The sequence below is a fragment of the Lagenorhynchus albirostris genome, chromosome 2 (genome assembly GCF_949774975.1).
Source record: "Lagenorhynchus albirostris chromosome 2, mLagAlb1.1, whole genome shotgun sequence".
NCBI classification, from domain to species: domain Eukaryota; kingdom Metazoa; phylum Chordata; class Mammalia; order Artiodactyla; family Delphinidae; genus Lagenorhynchus; species Lagenorhynchus albirostris.
Window position 1 is genome coordinate 74,340,727 of NC_083096.1, and position 16,134 is coordinate 74,356,860.

At 53.9% G+C, this 16,134-nt stretch overlaps 1 protein-coding gene and 1 non-coding gene across 3 annotated transcripts; one reads left to right on the forward strand and one right to left on the reverse strand.

Annotated features, from left to right (window-relative positions):
• Nucleotides 1-75: 75 nt before the first annotated feature.
• Nucleotides 76-16,002, reverse strand: DCST1 (DC-STAMP domain containing 1). Of its 2 annotated transcripts, XM_060137091.1 has the most exons (16): nt 15,942-16,002; nt 15,456-15,581; nt 15,090-15,164; nt 10,744-10,872; nt 10,258-10,397; nt 9,302-9,518; nt 9,057-9,200; nt 8,274-8,395; nt 7,723-7,880; nt 5,564-5,663; nt 5,343-5,438; nt 5,078-5,204; nt 4,576-4,692; nt 3,950-4,092; nt 3,715-3,828; nt 76-640 (listed from the first exon to the last, which is right to left on the reverse strand). In XM_060137091.1, exons 1-16 carry the CDS (start codon nt 16,000-16,002, stop codon nt 386-388), a joined length of 2,124 nt encoding a protein of 707 aa, XP_059993074.1. In that variant the 3' UTR covers nt 76-385. The 2 variants fall into 2 exon arrangements, with proteins under 2 accessions (XP_059993074.1, XP_059993083.1); XM_060137100.1 differs by lacking the exon at nt 15,090-15,164.
• On the forward strand, nt 1,176-1,248 carry TRNAR-UCU (transfer RNA arginine (anticodon UCU)). The gene has a single exon. It is a non-coding gene; the product is annotated as a tRNA-Arg (tRNA).
• Nucleotides 16,003-16,134: the final 132 nt, after the last annotated feature.

Sequence of the window (16,134 nt, forward strand, 5' to 3'; positions counted from 1 at the left end):
GCTCCGCCCTCGGAAGGCCCCGCCCCCACAGCGCGCCGGGTCCCAAAGAGGCGTGGACCTAGCCCATGACTCCGACTCCCGCACGGCCAGCGCTGATCTGCACAGCGGCTTCCCGGCTACTGTGCAAAATAGGAGCCGAGGCCCGGTCCGACCGCCTTGGGAGCCGCGCCTCCACCCGGCCCTGGGTCCCGATGCCTTCCTAGCAGCTTCACTGCCCTCTGGCCTCAAGTCAGCCGCCCCGCTCTGTCGGATCAGGCGGGCCAGTTCTCCCGATTGCCCGGCTCACCCTCCCGTACCGGACCCCCGCGAAGCGCGGGCAGCAGGCGTGTCCAAAGCATTTTATTAAACAGGAAGGAGCGGGTGGGAGAGCCAGCAGGACGCCTCTTCACTCCGCGTAGGTAGCATCGTCGTTGCTGTCGCTGTAGGCGGAGGAGGAGAGCTCCTCGCGGGGTGTGCAGACCGGGCACCGCTGCCGCATGTCGTTCCAGCACGACCGGCAGTACACTGCCTCGCAATCCGGCGTAGGGCACACGTAGGACTCGGGCGTCTCGGGTGCCTGGCACACCACGCATCGCCTGCGCAGCCAGGGGCGCAAGAGGGGCAGGCAGCGGCGGTGCAGGATGTCCGCCAGGTGGCGGCGCTGTTGGGAGGCAAGGGGGGTTTAGAGCCTGTTAGCGCTTCTTGTCTGAAGTCTCAAGGCCTGACTATGCCCACATGTTGGAGGAAGCTAGATTGGGCAAATAAGACCCCTGGAGGGCGAGGGTGCTATGCAAGTGGGTCCTAGAGAGCCTCCCTCACTCCGTGATGGAGAGTGGGAGGATGAAGCCTCGATTCTCTCCCAGCCAGTAACAGCAACTACCAGCATCACGTTACCATAAATCGCCTTATTTGATTCTCACCGTGGGGCTGAGAAGTGAGTAGGACAGATAAGACTATCACTATTGTGTTCCCCCCCACTTTACGGATGAGAAAGATGAATCTCATAAATGTTAAGTGACTTCCCCAAAGCCACAGACTGAACAATCAAACCTGCCTGGACGCAGGTACCCTGATTCCAAATCACAAGCCTGGCTCATTATGCTCTCTCGCTCTCCCACCCTCTCTCCGCACAATTGCCAGGAATTCTCAGGCCACCTTACCAGATGCTCTTTGCTCAAGAAACTCCAGGGGGCACTTCCCTGGTGGTCCAGTGGTTAAGACTCCGCGCTTCTGACGCAGGGGGCCCAGGTTTGATCTCTGGTCAGGGAACTAGATCCCACATGCCACAACTAAGAGCCTGCGTGCTGCAACTAAAAGATCCCGCATGCCGCAAAGAAAATCCCTCAGGCAGCAATGGGGATTCCGCGTGCCGCAACTAAGACCCAGAGCAGCAGCCAAATAAATAAATAAATATTAAAAAAAAAAAAAAAAGGAACTCCAGGGGTTGGGACTTCCCTGGTGGTCCAGTGGCTAAGACTCCATGCTCCCAATGCAGGGGGCCCAGGTTCAATCCCTGGTCAGGGAATTAGATCCCACATGCCGCAACTAAAGATCCTGCATGCTGCAACGAAGATCCTGTGTGCCTCAACTAAGAGCCATTTATTTATTTGGCGCAGCCAAATAAATAAATGAATATTAAAAAATAAAAAAGAAAGAAAGAAGCTCCAGGGGCTCCACTGCCTGCCAAACAAAGGCAGAACTCCTGGGCTTGGCCTTCTGAGCCTTCCACAGTCTGGTCTCTTTCTAGCCTCTGCTCCAACTTACCCCTCCCTGAAATTTGCATCTTCTGTGCCACTTTCTCCTTAGACTAGCTCTGGCACTTGGCATTCCCTTTGGACTCTGAGTCTTTGCACATTCTGTTCCCTTAGCTTGGAATGAATGCTCTTCACATTTCCATCTACCCATCAAAATCCAGTTAACTCCATGATCTGGTCATGGAATCATAGTATGTTCATTTTCAGTGAGTTTCTTAGGAGGCTGGATCAAGATGGTGGAATAGAAGGACATGGAGCTCACCTCCTCCTGTAATATGTTCATTTTTTCATCAGACATTCATTCAGCCCCTACTGTGTGTCATGGGAGTTGGGGGATCTAGGCACTGGAGGAAAAAGTTAAGCAAACACAGTCTCTCACTTTTATGAGCTTTGTTAGGGCTGATTAAATAAGAGTGACTGGGTGGGATAGGGAGGGTGGGAGGGAGGGAGACGCAAGAGGGAAGAGATATGGGAACATATGTATATGTATAACTGATTCACTTTGTTATAAAGCAGAAACTAACACACCATTGTAAAGCAATTATACCCCAATAAAGATGTTAAAAAAAAAAAAAGTGTATGGACAGGGCTTCCCTGGTGGCGCAGTGGTCAAGAATCTGCCTGCCAATTCAGGGGACATGGGTTTGAGCCCTGGTCCGGGAAAATCCCACATGCCGCAGAGCAACTAAGCCCACGCGCCACAACTACTGAGCCTGCGCTCTAGAGCCTGTGAGCCACAACTACTGAGCTCGCATGCTACAACTACTGAAGCCCGCACACTGAGAGCCTGTGCTCCACAACAAGAGAAGCCACCACAGTGAGAAGCCCGCGCACCGCAACAGAGAGTAGCCCCCGCTCGCCGCAACTAGAGAAAGCCTGAGCACAGCAACAAAGACCCAACGCGGCCAGAAATAAATAAAAAATAAATAAATAATTTTTTAAAAAGTGAAAAAAAAAATAAGAGTGACTGCCACTTGTTTTTTAAATAGTATTGGGCACTGTACCAAGAAACTGTAAGTAAATTAACTCAATTCAAACAATAACCATGTAAGGCAGATATTGTTGTTATCATCTCTTTTTCAGGCAAGAAAACTGATGCTTGGAGAGGTGATCACTTGCCTAGGATCACACAGTGACAACTAACACGCGTACAGAATTTGCTATGTGCCTGCACCGTGACAGTGAAACTCATTTAATCCTTACTACAACTAGATGGAGTAGTTAACTCCATTTTACAGAAGGGAAAAACCAAGGCTCAGCATTTATGTGTGTTCAAGATCACACAATTGTCATAGTAATAAGGGGAGGAGCCAGGATTCAAACCCAGGCTCTCTGGCACCAGAGCCCCACACCTGACCACCACTCTATCTCTGTTACTGATCTCTAGTGAGCAGGCCTTACAGATCTGTCCAAACTCTCCATTCTTCAGAGGAAAAACTGAGGTCCAGGGAAGACCATGGCCAAGGTCACACAGCTTAATGAGGGAGTGTGGACTGGAGCCTGCTTCTTCCCATGGTGTGCTCTTTCTGTACACTGCGTGCCCCTTCATGAAGCCTCCCTGATCCCCAGCCCACCTGCTTCCCCTCATCCACCAATCTCCCACCCCACCCACCGATGGGACTGCACTGAAGTTCTGGTCTGAAGCCCTCTCAGAAGAACCTGTGGCTTTGTCTTGGGTCCCTTGTTTCTGACGAACCCCTCTTGCTCTCCTTTGACCTGATGGTATCAAATCTGATTCCCCTTTTCTGCCTGCTTCCCAATGGTCCACTTAGGATCTCAGGCTGGGCTGAATCCTGGGGCACAGAGATGGACACAGCCTTGACCTCCAGGAGCTGGATGACCAGAGCCCTTGGCATGCATTCCATCAGAACTCACTGAGCATCAGTAGGCCTGGGGCCTTGGTGGGGGCTGGGTGGACTGAGGGGAGATGCCTGTCCCCCTCAGTTCTCAGACCCAGCCAGGGGCACAGGCCTGGACTTACAGGAGCCCTCTGCTGTCGTGCCCGTCTCACGATGGTGGCCCTCCTCAGTTGGGTGAAGGCTGCTCTCTTCCTCAGGAGATCGTTGTAGAGGAAAAGGATCCGCTTCTTCTCACGCTGGGGCCAGGGAGACAGTACAGAGGAGGAAGACATTCCCCAAAGATGGGGCTTGTGGGGAGCTGGGCTCAGGCTGGTGTGTTTGTGTATGCAGGGGTGGAGAGGGCAGGGTGAGGCGCACCTTGGGGAAGTAGAAGGCTACGATGACCCTCCGGAGCCGGTAGCTGAAAGCTTGGAGCAGGCAGAGACACACTAGCAGGCCGCTTGGTAGTGCAGCCCTCAAATAGGCCCTGGTACTCAGAGGCACGGGCTGGGGCAGGCAGGCTGGCAGAGGAGGCAGGCCTGTCAGGGATCTGGCCAGGACCGGCCGCGGCTCTGGGTTGAATTCCCCATGCCAGTGGAGGGTGGGTTAAATGTCTGATTACCCTGTTCTCCTCCTGCCTGCCCCTCACCCTGCAGAGCTGTGCTGTCGGACTATAGCCACTAGGCCCATGAGGCTATTTGCTCAACTTGGCACAGATGTAGAAATTTTCCATCACGGCAGAAAGTTCTGTTAAACAGCACTGCTCCAGAGGGCTGGGACCATCTGGCCCCAAAGCCCCAGCCCTCAGACTCCTCTGACCCAAGTCTGTCATCCTCCAAATCTTCAAGCCTGACCTGATGTTCCCTAGTTTAATTTCTCCAATGCAAGCACGCCAACCCCCATCTTGCCACGGCCAAGGCCCAGTCCCCCAACTCTTTGTCTTGGAAAGACCCTGGCCCTCCCAGCCCTCAATTCCTCTGATCCAAACTTTCAGCATCACTCACGCATGTTGTTGGATTCCACCACCGTCTCCGAGGAGGTATTCAGGGCTCCGATGGTATTCCGAAGAAGCCGGGCAAGCATGGAGTCTCCCCCGACTTTCACCTCCAGTTTATGACTGCCTGAAGCCAGGATAGGGAACGTGGTGTGTGTGGGGCGGGGAGTCAGGAAAGAGTTGGAGTTAAGGGGATGGGGCAGGTTGGGGACTGGATGTAGGGGAGAGGTCAAGGCATACAAATACTTCTCAACTGCACGGGACTTTCCATCCCTTCACTGAGTACTAATTCCTCCTTTTGGTAGATATAAAGGGGGGTGGAAACAGAGGGCCCCAGTGACAGCTGTCAGGTTGCAGGGTTGATATTTGACCCTAAGGAGGACAGGGAGGGGCCGAGATGCAGAAGGAGGTGACGAAATTGGAAGAATTGGGGAGGGGTGTCTGCACAAGGGTGGGAGTTCTCCAAGGGGGTGTCTCTTGGGCCTGGAGCCTGGAGTGGGGACTGGGCTCACTGCGGAAGGAGTACTGCACGAAGGAGTGGTGGCGGATGGTGTCGAAGATGGAGTAGAGAGCCCAGTCCAGGCCACACAGCAGTAGTAGCAGCAGCAGCACGGGCAGTGTCTCCATGAGCTCCTTCATCTGCCCAGGGAGCAGGAGGGTCAGAGCTGGGCAGCGCCTTTGGCCCTGGCATGGAGTCCCCTCTGACGCCTTTGCCCTCCCTCCTGCAGATCCCGCCTCTAGTAGGATCCAGGGGCCTCCCCTTCGTGCCATCCTCACCACATTTCTCATTTCTGTGGCCTGGATAGTGGGGTCCCAGGGGAAGATGACGGTTTTCTTCTCAGCGCTGCGGAGTGGCAGCAGAGTCCGCTTGCCCTGGGAAAAACGTCCACATGGTGAGAGCACTGAGCGCCCTCTCCCTTTCCCCTCTGCCCTCCTGGAGCGTGAAGCCACACAGGGCACAGAGCAGGGCACCCTTGGGCAGGGCTGTGCCCACTCACCAGCTTCTTCCTGCGTTCATCGATCTGACAGAAGTAGGTGCTGATGTAGATGTTGTCGAAGCGGATGTCCCCGTTATAGCTGTCCACATAGGAGAAGCACCTGTGGACGAGGGTGTCTCCATCGCCTCCAGGTTCACCCACCCCCAACCATGGGCTTCCCTGACGCACAGTCAGCTGGCCACCCAGCATGCACCGAGCACCACCTGCGTGCTCTGCCCTGCCCTCCAGCAGTCCACGGTCCAGTGAAAGACATGCACATACACACTGATGAGACATAACAGAGGTGAGGAGGGGAGGGAGCGTCGTGTAAGTGCATGCGTGTGCCTGGGAGGTAGGGGAAGGTTTCCCAGGCATGGAACTTCCAGGATGAATATCAAACAGAAGAAACAGCAGGAGCAAAGGCATGGAGACAAGGAAACCCCTCGAGGTTGAAGAAATCACCTGATCCATTGACTCCCACGTTCACCTCTCAAGTCCCTGCCTCTTGGCCGAGCCCTCAAAACATCTCCCGGAGGTCACTTCAAGCAAAACTCGTCTCAAGCATCATTTCCCTTCTCCTCTGACACACCCTTGCGTGTGGCGATGTTTTCCGTGTGTGCGTGTGTGTGCCCGTGCAAATGTAACTCTCCTCTGTGTATCTCCCAAAGTCCCACATAATGACTCAGTTTCCTGAGGAAAAAATGTTAATTGTTGGAAATGTGTTTAAAACTGTATAAGTACATTAAATAAGCTGTAAACCGTGAAACATAAGTTCCAATGCTGTTGGTTCTGGGACCCTGTAAAAATCCACATCTTTGCCTTTAGAAGTAACTATAAATGCAAAGAAAGACTGTGGGCGCCCCCTTGTGGAGAGACCTAGCACTGTTGGGCCTGGGCCTCCTGAGTCTGGTCTCCGCCCCTCAGCCAGCTCAGCCCCTTCAGTGAGTGACCTCACCCAGGTTGAAAACCTGGAAGTGGCTTTTGACTCTGTGCCTCCTTCCTTCCCTCCCCAAGCTGGCTCTGAGACCTGCTGCACCTTCCCCCTACCTCCCTCCATCTCAGGCCAACTTCCTGCCACGTCGCACTCCACTCAGGCTCCCTAATCTCTGACCCAGTTTGGCCTCCCTGCCTCCAGGCTGTCCCAGTCCACCCTGCAACCTTGCAACTGTGGGGCAGTTCAGGGCCCTCCTGCAGGGATTTCCAGACTGTTCTGGCCATGCCCACTTCAGCCCAGTCCTCAACCCCAGCCTCTGCCTTCCACATCCCACAAATGCCAGATTCCTGGTCCAAGAGAACACCTTTCCTCTTCTTGACCGTAGCTCCCCATCTGCAGCCTTTTGAAGCCCAGTTATGGCCCTTGCAGGGGCCCCTCCTCGGCTCCCATACCAGTCCCGAGAGCCAGTCCATAGTACAGCCCTTGAACCATCTCTGGTTTGTGGATGCCTCGCCTGCCTCCCCTAGGCCCTGAGCTTCTTGAAGGCAGGAATATGGCTCATTGATCTTCGTCGTCCCACAGGGCCCTGGGCACACACATACCCACTCACCTGCTGTCACTCTAAGCCCCACAAACAGGGGCAGAGAGAACAGGCGCCCCTGTGGCCGCCCTTGCCCGGCCCCTGCCCATCTCAGGCATTTGGGGGTGGAGACAGGAAATAAAGGGTCCAGAGGTCAGCAGGGAAGCTGAGTGAGGCTCAGGGCAGCCCAGCTGGATGCCAGGCTGGGTGGGGTTGAGGACTTTGGTCCAAATGGAGGGAAAGTAGCAGCCAACGCAGCGGGCGGGAGAAAATGAAAGCAGAGTTGGACGATAAAAATGGCACAAAGTCAGAGCCAAGGGGAATATGAAGGGCAAGAAAAAAAATCAAAAGTCAAAGCTAAAAGTGGAAAAAAAAAAAAAGTCAGCATTGGGATAAAGGCCGGAAGGAGGTAGATGAATGAAGACGGTCGCCCTTTTAAGGTGATGGGAACATGGGTAACTGTTTCTTCTGACAAAATGTCCACATTTCTCTTACCTTTGGGTAAACAGCGATCCCAGCTCTAGAAAAAGGCAAAGTTAAAGGCGCAAGAACATTCACATTCAGAGTCGGAGGAGGGCCCTGCAGCTCCATTCTTAGGGCCTCCCTCAGGGCAGGTCTCCAATCCAGAGCAGAGGAAGGGGCATCTGGGTGGAGGTCAGGACTCACGCGTGGAGGATGAACAGGAAGGTGCAGGAGAGCAGCACATGCAGCAGCCCCAGGATCCACTCGAGCCGGGCCTCCTGGCGTCTCACGTAGTCCCGCACCTCGGTGCTCACGTGTTCCCAGCTCGTGTTGAGGCCCAGCACCCCAGCCCGCTTCTCTTCCTGGTGGACGGCCCGGGTGCCGACTCAGAGGCCCAGACGCAGCCTCCCAGCCTCTCTGTGGCTTCTCTCCCCTGATGCCCCGCTCCTGTCCCCAGCTCTTCCCAGGACCTTTAGGAGTTGCCGCTGTCTTCTGTTTGCTGCCCTCCTCGACACAGTCTTTCACCTGTATGAGCTGACACCTCCTCACACCTGGCCGACCACCCATCCAGAGGCAGGTCCCTGTGCCCCCCGCAGGCTCGGCACCCTCCCTCTCCTGTCACCCAGTCCCAGCACCACTCCTCGTCTCTTCCCCCTCCCTCACAGCCAGCCACCTCCCTCCCGTGCCCGCTCCCTTGCCCTTTTCCTCACGCCCTGTTCCCTGTGCCCCCCACCCTCACACTGCCCCTCTCCTACCTTGAGGTTAATAGTGGCTGAAAATTCCCCCTCCAGGCCGCGAAGAGACTGATTGAGGGAGTCATAGGTCTGCCCAAAGTTGCCTTCCACTGGGATGCGACTACGGCACCAAACTTCCATCACTGGTGGACAGGGGGGCCAGGTTAGGGGCCTCCCTGGGCCCGGCCTCCAGTCCTCCCTTCCCGTGATCCTCTTCATGCTGCTTTTTTGTCTCTCTGCCCATGACTTTCTTTCTTTCTTTTTTTTTCTGCACTATGTGACTTGTGGAATCTTAGTTCTCCCACCAGGGATTGAACCTGGGTCCTTGGCAGTGGGCGTGCAGAGTCCTAACCACTGAAAGTCCCAGCCCATGACTTTCTACTACCCTGAGTCTTTCCCCTCTTTACTCTCCTTGAATTCTTTCCCCCAGTTTTTTCACCTGTCTATAACCATACCAAACACTAACTAATTATGATAACCGATACTTAATAGAGCCATTCCTCTGTGGGCCAGTTGTTACCTGCTTTACATGTATTATCCCCTTAAATCCTCAAAACCCCTAATGGCATGAGTACTATCATTACGCCCATCTTTCAAATGAAGAGACGAAGCTGAGAGCCTTGCTGTAAACTCACCTGAGTCACAAAGCTGGTCAGCTGGAAGGGCTGGACCCTGAGGATGCTGTGTCCTCAGAGCCGAAAGCCTCCCCTCCTGAATGCCTTCCTGCCCTGCACCTACCCAGTGGTCCCCAAGGACTCAGATCCCTAGCCCTGCTGCTCCCCTCCCTCCTGCCACTATGCTGACCCTTGGCAATGCCACAGAAGAACTTGAACTTCATGGGCAGGCAGAGCAGGTGGTTGAGCAGTGGGACCCAGATGCGTTGAAGGCACTCTCTGTGCTTTTGGTCAAACCAGCGGCGGCAGTTTATCATGGCCTTGTTCACCACATCTGCGGGAAGGGGCAGTGCAGGTCTGAGGTCCCCACACCCTGACCCGGAGCCCTGGCCCGGCGGCCCTCCCTGCGCTCCCCTGCCCAGGGATCCCCCTCACGGGAGCAACGCAGCTTGGTCTTCAGCTCATACATCTTCTGTGTAGAGAGGCGGTGTCTGAAGGCTGAGGCGCGGAGGGTCTCTCTGCCTGGGGCTGTCTCCTCCGAGCCCTCGGCATCCTCGGGCGCGTATCCACTCTCACTGCTCACCTGGGCATCCAGTTCCTCAAAGGTGTTGGTGATGTTCTGAGTCTTGGCTTTCAATGACTCTTTGCTGCTCTGGGGTCGGAGGGAGGAAAGGGGTCAGGCATGCGAGCTTAGAGCTTCTGCTGCCAGACAGCCTGTTCTTCCCCTCTTAGCCAAGCTTTGGGCTCTTACCTCAAGCCTATAGGGAGCCTAGGCCCAGAGATGGCCTCTCGCCTCAAACAGTCCACTGTTCGTAGTGCTTGGGAGCCCCCTCTCCTCCCCAGGTGCCTCTGCTCCGCTTACATCCCAGGCTCCCAGCTCCTCCTGAGGCCTCCCATCCCAAGTCCTGGTTAGTCAAGGAAGGGTTCCCCAGGTCCTTGGACTTCATCCCTCATCACTAACCTCTCAGGCCACTGTGCCATCTCAATGTCCCCGACTCCCAAGCCCCTCAGCCCTTCTCTCCCCAACTCCTCAACTTTCCAATTCTTCTAATCTCCAGTACCCAATTCCCTCATCCCCTGATCCTCAAAGTTTCCAAACTCCTCAAGGCCAGGGCCCCCAGTTTCCTGACATTCTAGCTCATCTGCGCAGAGTACCACCTACTCAGGTGTTTGGAAGTGTGTGTGTGGTGTGTCCCAGTGGCTGCGGGCAGGGGCTCTCCTGGCATTGAGTGTCCAGGGATCAGGGCACATCCTGCAATGTTTGGGAACAGTTCTGCCAAAAATGCCAGTACCGCCCCCATTGGGAAACTGTAAGTCCAGGGTCCCAGCTCAGGTCATCTAGGCCCTGCGGGGAGAGGGACCCCTAGGCCCTGCCTGTGTAGGGTCCTGACCAGCAGGTCCTTGAACACTGCCCGCAGGGGGGCTGTGGAGACACGCCAAGCCGAGCGGGTGTTGTTGATCTGCAGCTCCACAGTGCAGCCGAGCGATGCTATCACCTCATTGAGGTTGTGCCGCAGGTTGGCCACTGGTCCTGGGGGAAGATGCCCTGGTAGATTATCTCCCTCTAGAGCCAATTAACTTTCTTCAGCCCATCCCTAGCTCCTGCTCTGCGGGCAGTGACCACCTTCTAGAACTGTACACTGATGGGGCTCAGCAGCTGGTGAGAGGTCATCTCATTCAACCCCTGATGTTTTTCTCTGTGTAAACTAAGGTGGCCCAGAGATGTGGAGGAACTCTCTCCGGGACACACAGCAAGTTGGAACAGCTGGGATTAGACCCCCACTCTTTCTCCTTCTCCAGGCCTGGCTCTCAATGGATGGCCCACCCAGGGTCACTGCTTCAGTGTCACTAACTGGTACCCAGGGGCACACACTCACCCTCATAGATGGCGGCCAAGGCGTATCCCAGCACAAAGAGCCGGCCCTCCTTGCCCAGCATCTTGGGTACTAGCAGGAGGCTGGCGCAGCGGATGTGAGGGGAGGTACCCCAGCCTATGGCCCCCAAGCCTGTCAGGAGAGCCCAGGAGGTGGTGAGGCAGAGTCAGGACGCTAAACCACCAGGTTTAGCAGAGCACACACCGCCCCCACCCCCGCCCCGCACAACTCCCTTCTAGAACCATCACTGTACTGCCCTTGTCCCATTTACACTGACTCTGATAGGCCTTCTAGACCACTCATTCATTCATTTATTGAAGAGCCATTTACAGAGTTCGACTGTGTGGCAGCCTGCGGAAGGGCTTGGAGAGATGGCTAGAGATTGAAAAGCCATGGTTGGTGATTGACTTGGTGTGTGTATGAGTGTGTGGGTTTGTGTTAGGGAAGGGGGCCAACACTTCCCTTTTCCAGGCTGGAGTCACACTAACCCCAGGTACTGAGGGAGAAGAGAGAGCAAGAGAAAAATTCTGGAAACAGGCACTGGTGCTCAAAGCAGTGAGAAGAGAGGCCACAGCCACCTCAATATTCCCCGTGCTCTGACACCTACAGCACTCACCATCTCGGTCCCTAATTTTAGCCCTTAATCGTGTACCTCCTGGTATGTTTTAGCAGTTTCACATGTGTCTCCCTGTGGTCTCTGCAGGGAGACAGTGAGCTCCTTGAAGCTCGTAATCCAGGGAGAGAGACAGACGGGTAAACAAATGACTGCAACACCAAGTGCTAAGTGCACAGGGAGGTGCTTATACAGAGCTGTGGGAGCCAAGGAGGGAGCGGGTATTTCTGCGGGGGCGGGTGGGGCTGGGAAGGCTGGACAAAGGAGGTGATGTGTCAGCTGGGCCTGGAAGATGAGTAAGTGTTGTTAGGCATTCCAGGCCAAAGGAACAGCATAAACTGGTCAGGGAACCTAGAAGATTCCTGTGTGGATAGAGCGTTCTCCCAAGGATCGCCAAAGCAAATCCCAAGTCCTGACTCTTCCCTCCATCTGCACTGCCCTCACAGAGTCCCCAGCATCTCTCACTGGGACTAACTAGTCCCCTAGCTCCTCTCTTGCTAACCTAAACTTCCATTTTCACAAGGCAGCCAGAGGGATCTTGTAAAAATGAAATCCGATCATGTCCCTTTTCCGCTGGAAACCATGCAGTGACTTTCCATCTCACTTGGGAACAAATCCAGACTCTCCTAATACGGTCGACCGACTCTCGTGATCTGGCCCCTGACTACCTTCTGAAGTGATCTCATGCTACTCAGCCCTTTGCCCACCATGTCCGCCCACGCTGGCCTACTGCTGTTCCTAGAACTTGCCAAGCTCATTCCTCCTCTCAGGTCTTTGCCCTCGCTGTTCCCCCTGCCAGGAGCACTCGTCCTCCTAGAGTCTTCACCTGGCCGGCTCCACCAGCCTTTTGGCCAAGACTCAAGCTGAGGACGACAGTGGATAAATAGTTGTCCTACATTCTGAGGATGATTGATTGTTGACCAAGCGTTGCTCTCCGTTCTAAAGAGAGCCCCGTGGAGCTTGCTGGTCCCAGTCTGGGCTTTACCAAAAGAGCAAAACTGGTTTTTCACCCCTCAACCCCAACCAGTCTATACAAAGGCAAGACCAGAAATCTGAGTTTTCTGGACATAGAGAGAAGTGGTTAGAGTAGGCAGACATGGGAGGAGAGTCTGAGGAGAGGATGAGTGTTCACTTCCTCATGCCTAGTGACAGACTCCAAGAGAACCCTTCTGAAGCTGGCGCTGCAAGAAGGGGAACCCGGCTCATCCCTCCCAGCTGGACGCCCGCTGAGCTGCAGAGCCTGGCAGGGCCACCCCAGGGCTGTCACTGGAGCACAGAGAGGGAGGAGAGTTCACGGACGTGCTCAGCAGGGCCTCCCGGGAGTGTCAGGGAAACATGAACATGGAGGGTGGTACTCGCTTCTCATCGTGACAGGGGAGAGGGCAGCTGCAAGGGGCCCTGCTTTCCCAGTTTGGCAGGGCAAGGATGTGTGCATTTCCTTTGGGACAAGCAGACGTGTGGAGGGCATCAGGCCTCAAGCCATCCCTCTGGGATGGGGACCCTCTGCCTGCTTGGGTGGAGGCATCTAAAGGTAAGAGGCTGCAGGTGGCCTGTAGGAGCTACAGGGAGCTTCATTCGAAGTCAGTCAAAGAGAACTGCCCTCAGCAGGAAACTGGGCACTGTGCGGTCCACACAGAGCCTCCAGCGGGACCATGAATGGGCCCCCCGAGACAGCCAGGATGTGAGCACTCGCCGCACAGAGGCGGTGGAATTCAAACAGTATCGATGACTTCAGACTTTTGTCCCTTTTCCTCTAATTCTTCTAATCCCCTTTCTGACATCAGAAGAACCAGAAGGGGAAGGAAGTGGAGAAAAACAGTGAATGAGCAGGCCGTGCCCCCTTCTCCACCGCGGGACCTCACGCCAGGGATCAGGCCTGAGCTGCGGGGCAAGGGGGCGGTAAGGAGGGAAGATGTTTGAGAATGGACGTGAGATTGAAATCTTGACGTAGACTGGATTGGACCTCTTAAACCCTAAAAACAGTCATAATTACAGAAGCAGGACTAGGTCTTCTAGATTAAAATCACCAGAAAGCTAAGGGTCTGTGTGAGAGGTCATCAGTGGGACAAAGGTTGGAATACGGTGGTCAGGGAAAAAGTAGTTTCCTGTTGGTATCCCATAGAGGTAGATCATTCAGTGAACCGGGGATGATGCCATGTCCGAGCCCCTTGCCTGGGACAGTGTTAGGAAGGGACACGTGCTGTCGCTCTGACCAAAGAGGTGTGGGGGAAGTTGGCTGGGGGGTTACGGGAAGTTTTCTTTGTTCTTATAAGAGACATGAGGAAGGAATGTTCTGCTCTTTTGACACTCCTGTATGAGGATGTGATGCCTGGATTTGCTGCAGCCATTTCATGACCCGAAGAGGAATGATGTACAGACCAAAGACGGCAGAGAAAAAAGTCAAAAGGAAGCTGGGTCTTGGTGGGTTTACTGAGCTGCTGAATTATCCAAACTCCAAAACCACTCTACCTTGAAACTTGTTATATGAGATGATAAACTCCCTCTATGGTTAGACCACTTTTAGGTAGGTTTTCTGTTCTTGCGGCCCAACACCTCCTGATACCAGGTCTCCAATCAAATGTCACCTTCTCTGAGAAGCCTTCCCTGACTACTCAAGCTAGCTCCCAATCCCTTTCTATCACATCCCCCTGGTTTACTTTTTTCATAACACTTGTCACCATCAGAAATGCTCTTGTTTATTTCTTGTTCATGTGTTGTCTAACTCTCTCCACTAGAATGTAAACTTGAAAGAGAGCGTAAACTCTGAAAGAGCTGGGTGTGCGGGTGTGGGGTTGGGGAGGGGGGAAGTAGTTGAAGGGAATTAAGAGGTACAAACTTCCAGCTATATAATAAATAAGTCACAGGGGTATAATATATAGCATAAAGAATTTGGTCAATATCCTTATTGACCAAAATATGGCCAATATTTTATAATAACTTTAAATGGAGTATAACCTATAAAGATATTGAATCAATATGCTGTACAGCTGAAACTAATATAACATTGTAAATTAACTGTATTTCAATTAAAAAAAGAACATGGCCAATAATATTGTAGTAACTTTGTACAAGGACAGATGGTTCCTAGACTTATCATGGTGATCATTTCATAATGTCTGAAAATGTCAAATCACTGTGTAGTACACCTGAAACTAACATAATATTGTACAGCAACTATATGTCTATTAGAAAAAAAAAGAAATCATTATAAAAAAAGAAATCATTAGATTTATAGTGTAGCTGTCACTGCACATGTATATCTACAAGTATGCACTATACATTACAATGTATGTATGTGTGTGTAATATGTGTTATATATATTATAAGCTCTAGGAGTGTAAAATTTTTTTTAAAAGTGCCGGGTGTTTGTCAACCTTGTCCACTGCTGAATCCTTAGCAAGTGGTCAGTTAGTGCTAAATGAATGAATGAGTGAATGAATTGAATTTATCAGGAGCAGCAGGAAACAAGACCAGAGAGGTCAGGAGAGATGGGGATTATGAATGGTCGTGGGGTTTGGACCATATCATGGGGGTAATAGGGAGTCCCTCAGATTGGGGAGACTCTAGTGGGCAAGGACTGTGTCTTCTTCTGTAGACTGGGGGCCTCTTCCCTCCTCTCAAAGGCCAAAACAAGGCTGAGGCTACAAGGGACACTTGGGAACAGAAGAAACAAATGCAGACTCCTCCCTGGGCACCCAGAGCTGGGCTGTGTCCCTGTCCCTAGCCCGGCACTAACCCACCAAGCCGTACAATGTCACCATCTTCTGATCTTCATAGATGTTCATAGGGTTCACCAGGAGCTGAAAGAGACCTAAGGATACAGGGTGAAGCCAAAGGTCAAAAGATGGGGCCCTACGGCTTTCCTGGTGGTGCAGTGGTTGAGAGTCCGCCTGCCGATGCAGGGGACACGGGCTCGTACCCCGGTCCGGGAAGATCCCACATGCCGCGGAGCGGCTGGGCCCGTGAGCCATGGCCGCTGAGCCTGTGCGTCCGGAGCCTGTGCTCCGCAACGGGAGAGGCCACGACAGTGAGAGGCCTGCGTACCGCAAAAAAAAAAAAAAAAAAAGATGGGCCCCATCCCTGACGTCTGCCCTGTACTCACCTATGGCCAGGAGCCCCCCGGCGCCTGCCCCCAGCAGGAGAGCACTGACCGGAAACTCGCCCGGCTGGCGCCACAGGAATCGGCTACAGGAGACGGGCAGTCCCCAGCTCAGGAACCTCTGCACCGCTGAAGGGTCGAAGAGTTTAGCCCAGCGAGGCCAACATACTACACTTCCGACTGGGGCGTGATTCATTAGGTTTAGGGGCTTGCAGCGGGGTAGAGGCTGGGGGAACCCGGATGAGGGTGGCAGGAACTTGGGGGATCCTGAAGGAGGATGAGGGACCCTGGGGAAGTGGGGCAGACATGAGCGAGAGAAGAAGAAAGGGCTAGGCCGGAGGAGGGCACTGGATGAGGGGGTGGAGGCTGGGGGACCCCAAAGTGGGGGAAGGTGCTGGGGTCCTGGAGGAGAGATTGGGTGAGAGGAGTGGGGGCTGGGAGCCGCTGGGAGTCACGGGGAAGGGTCGGGGTCTCTGGTGACTGACTCACTGGTGTGGGGTAGTTTCCTTTTTTGCCCTTTTGCTCCGTTCTGATGAGGTCTGATGGCCATAAGTGTGCTCTGGATGAACCTCTCTCCTCCCAGAAGTCTCCTCGGAGATGTCCTTGGACGAGAGGTTCTGCTTCTGTCTCCACCGCCTCACCCACAGCCTGTCTGGGGTCTGTGTCTTCGAATCCCTCTGCT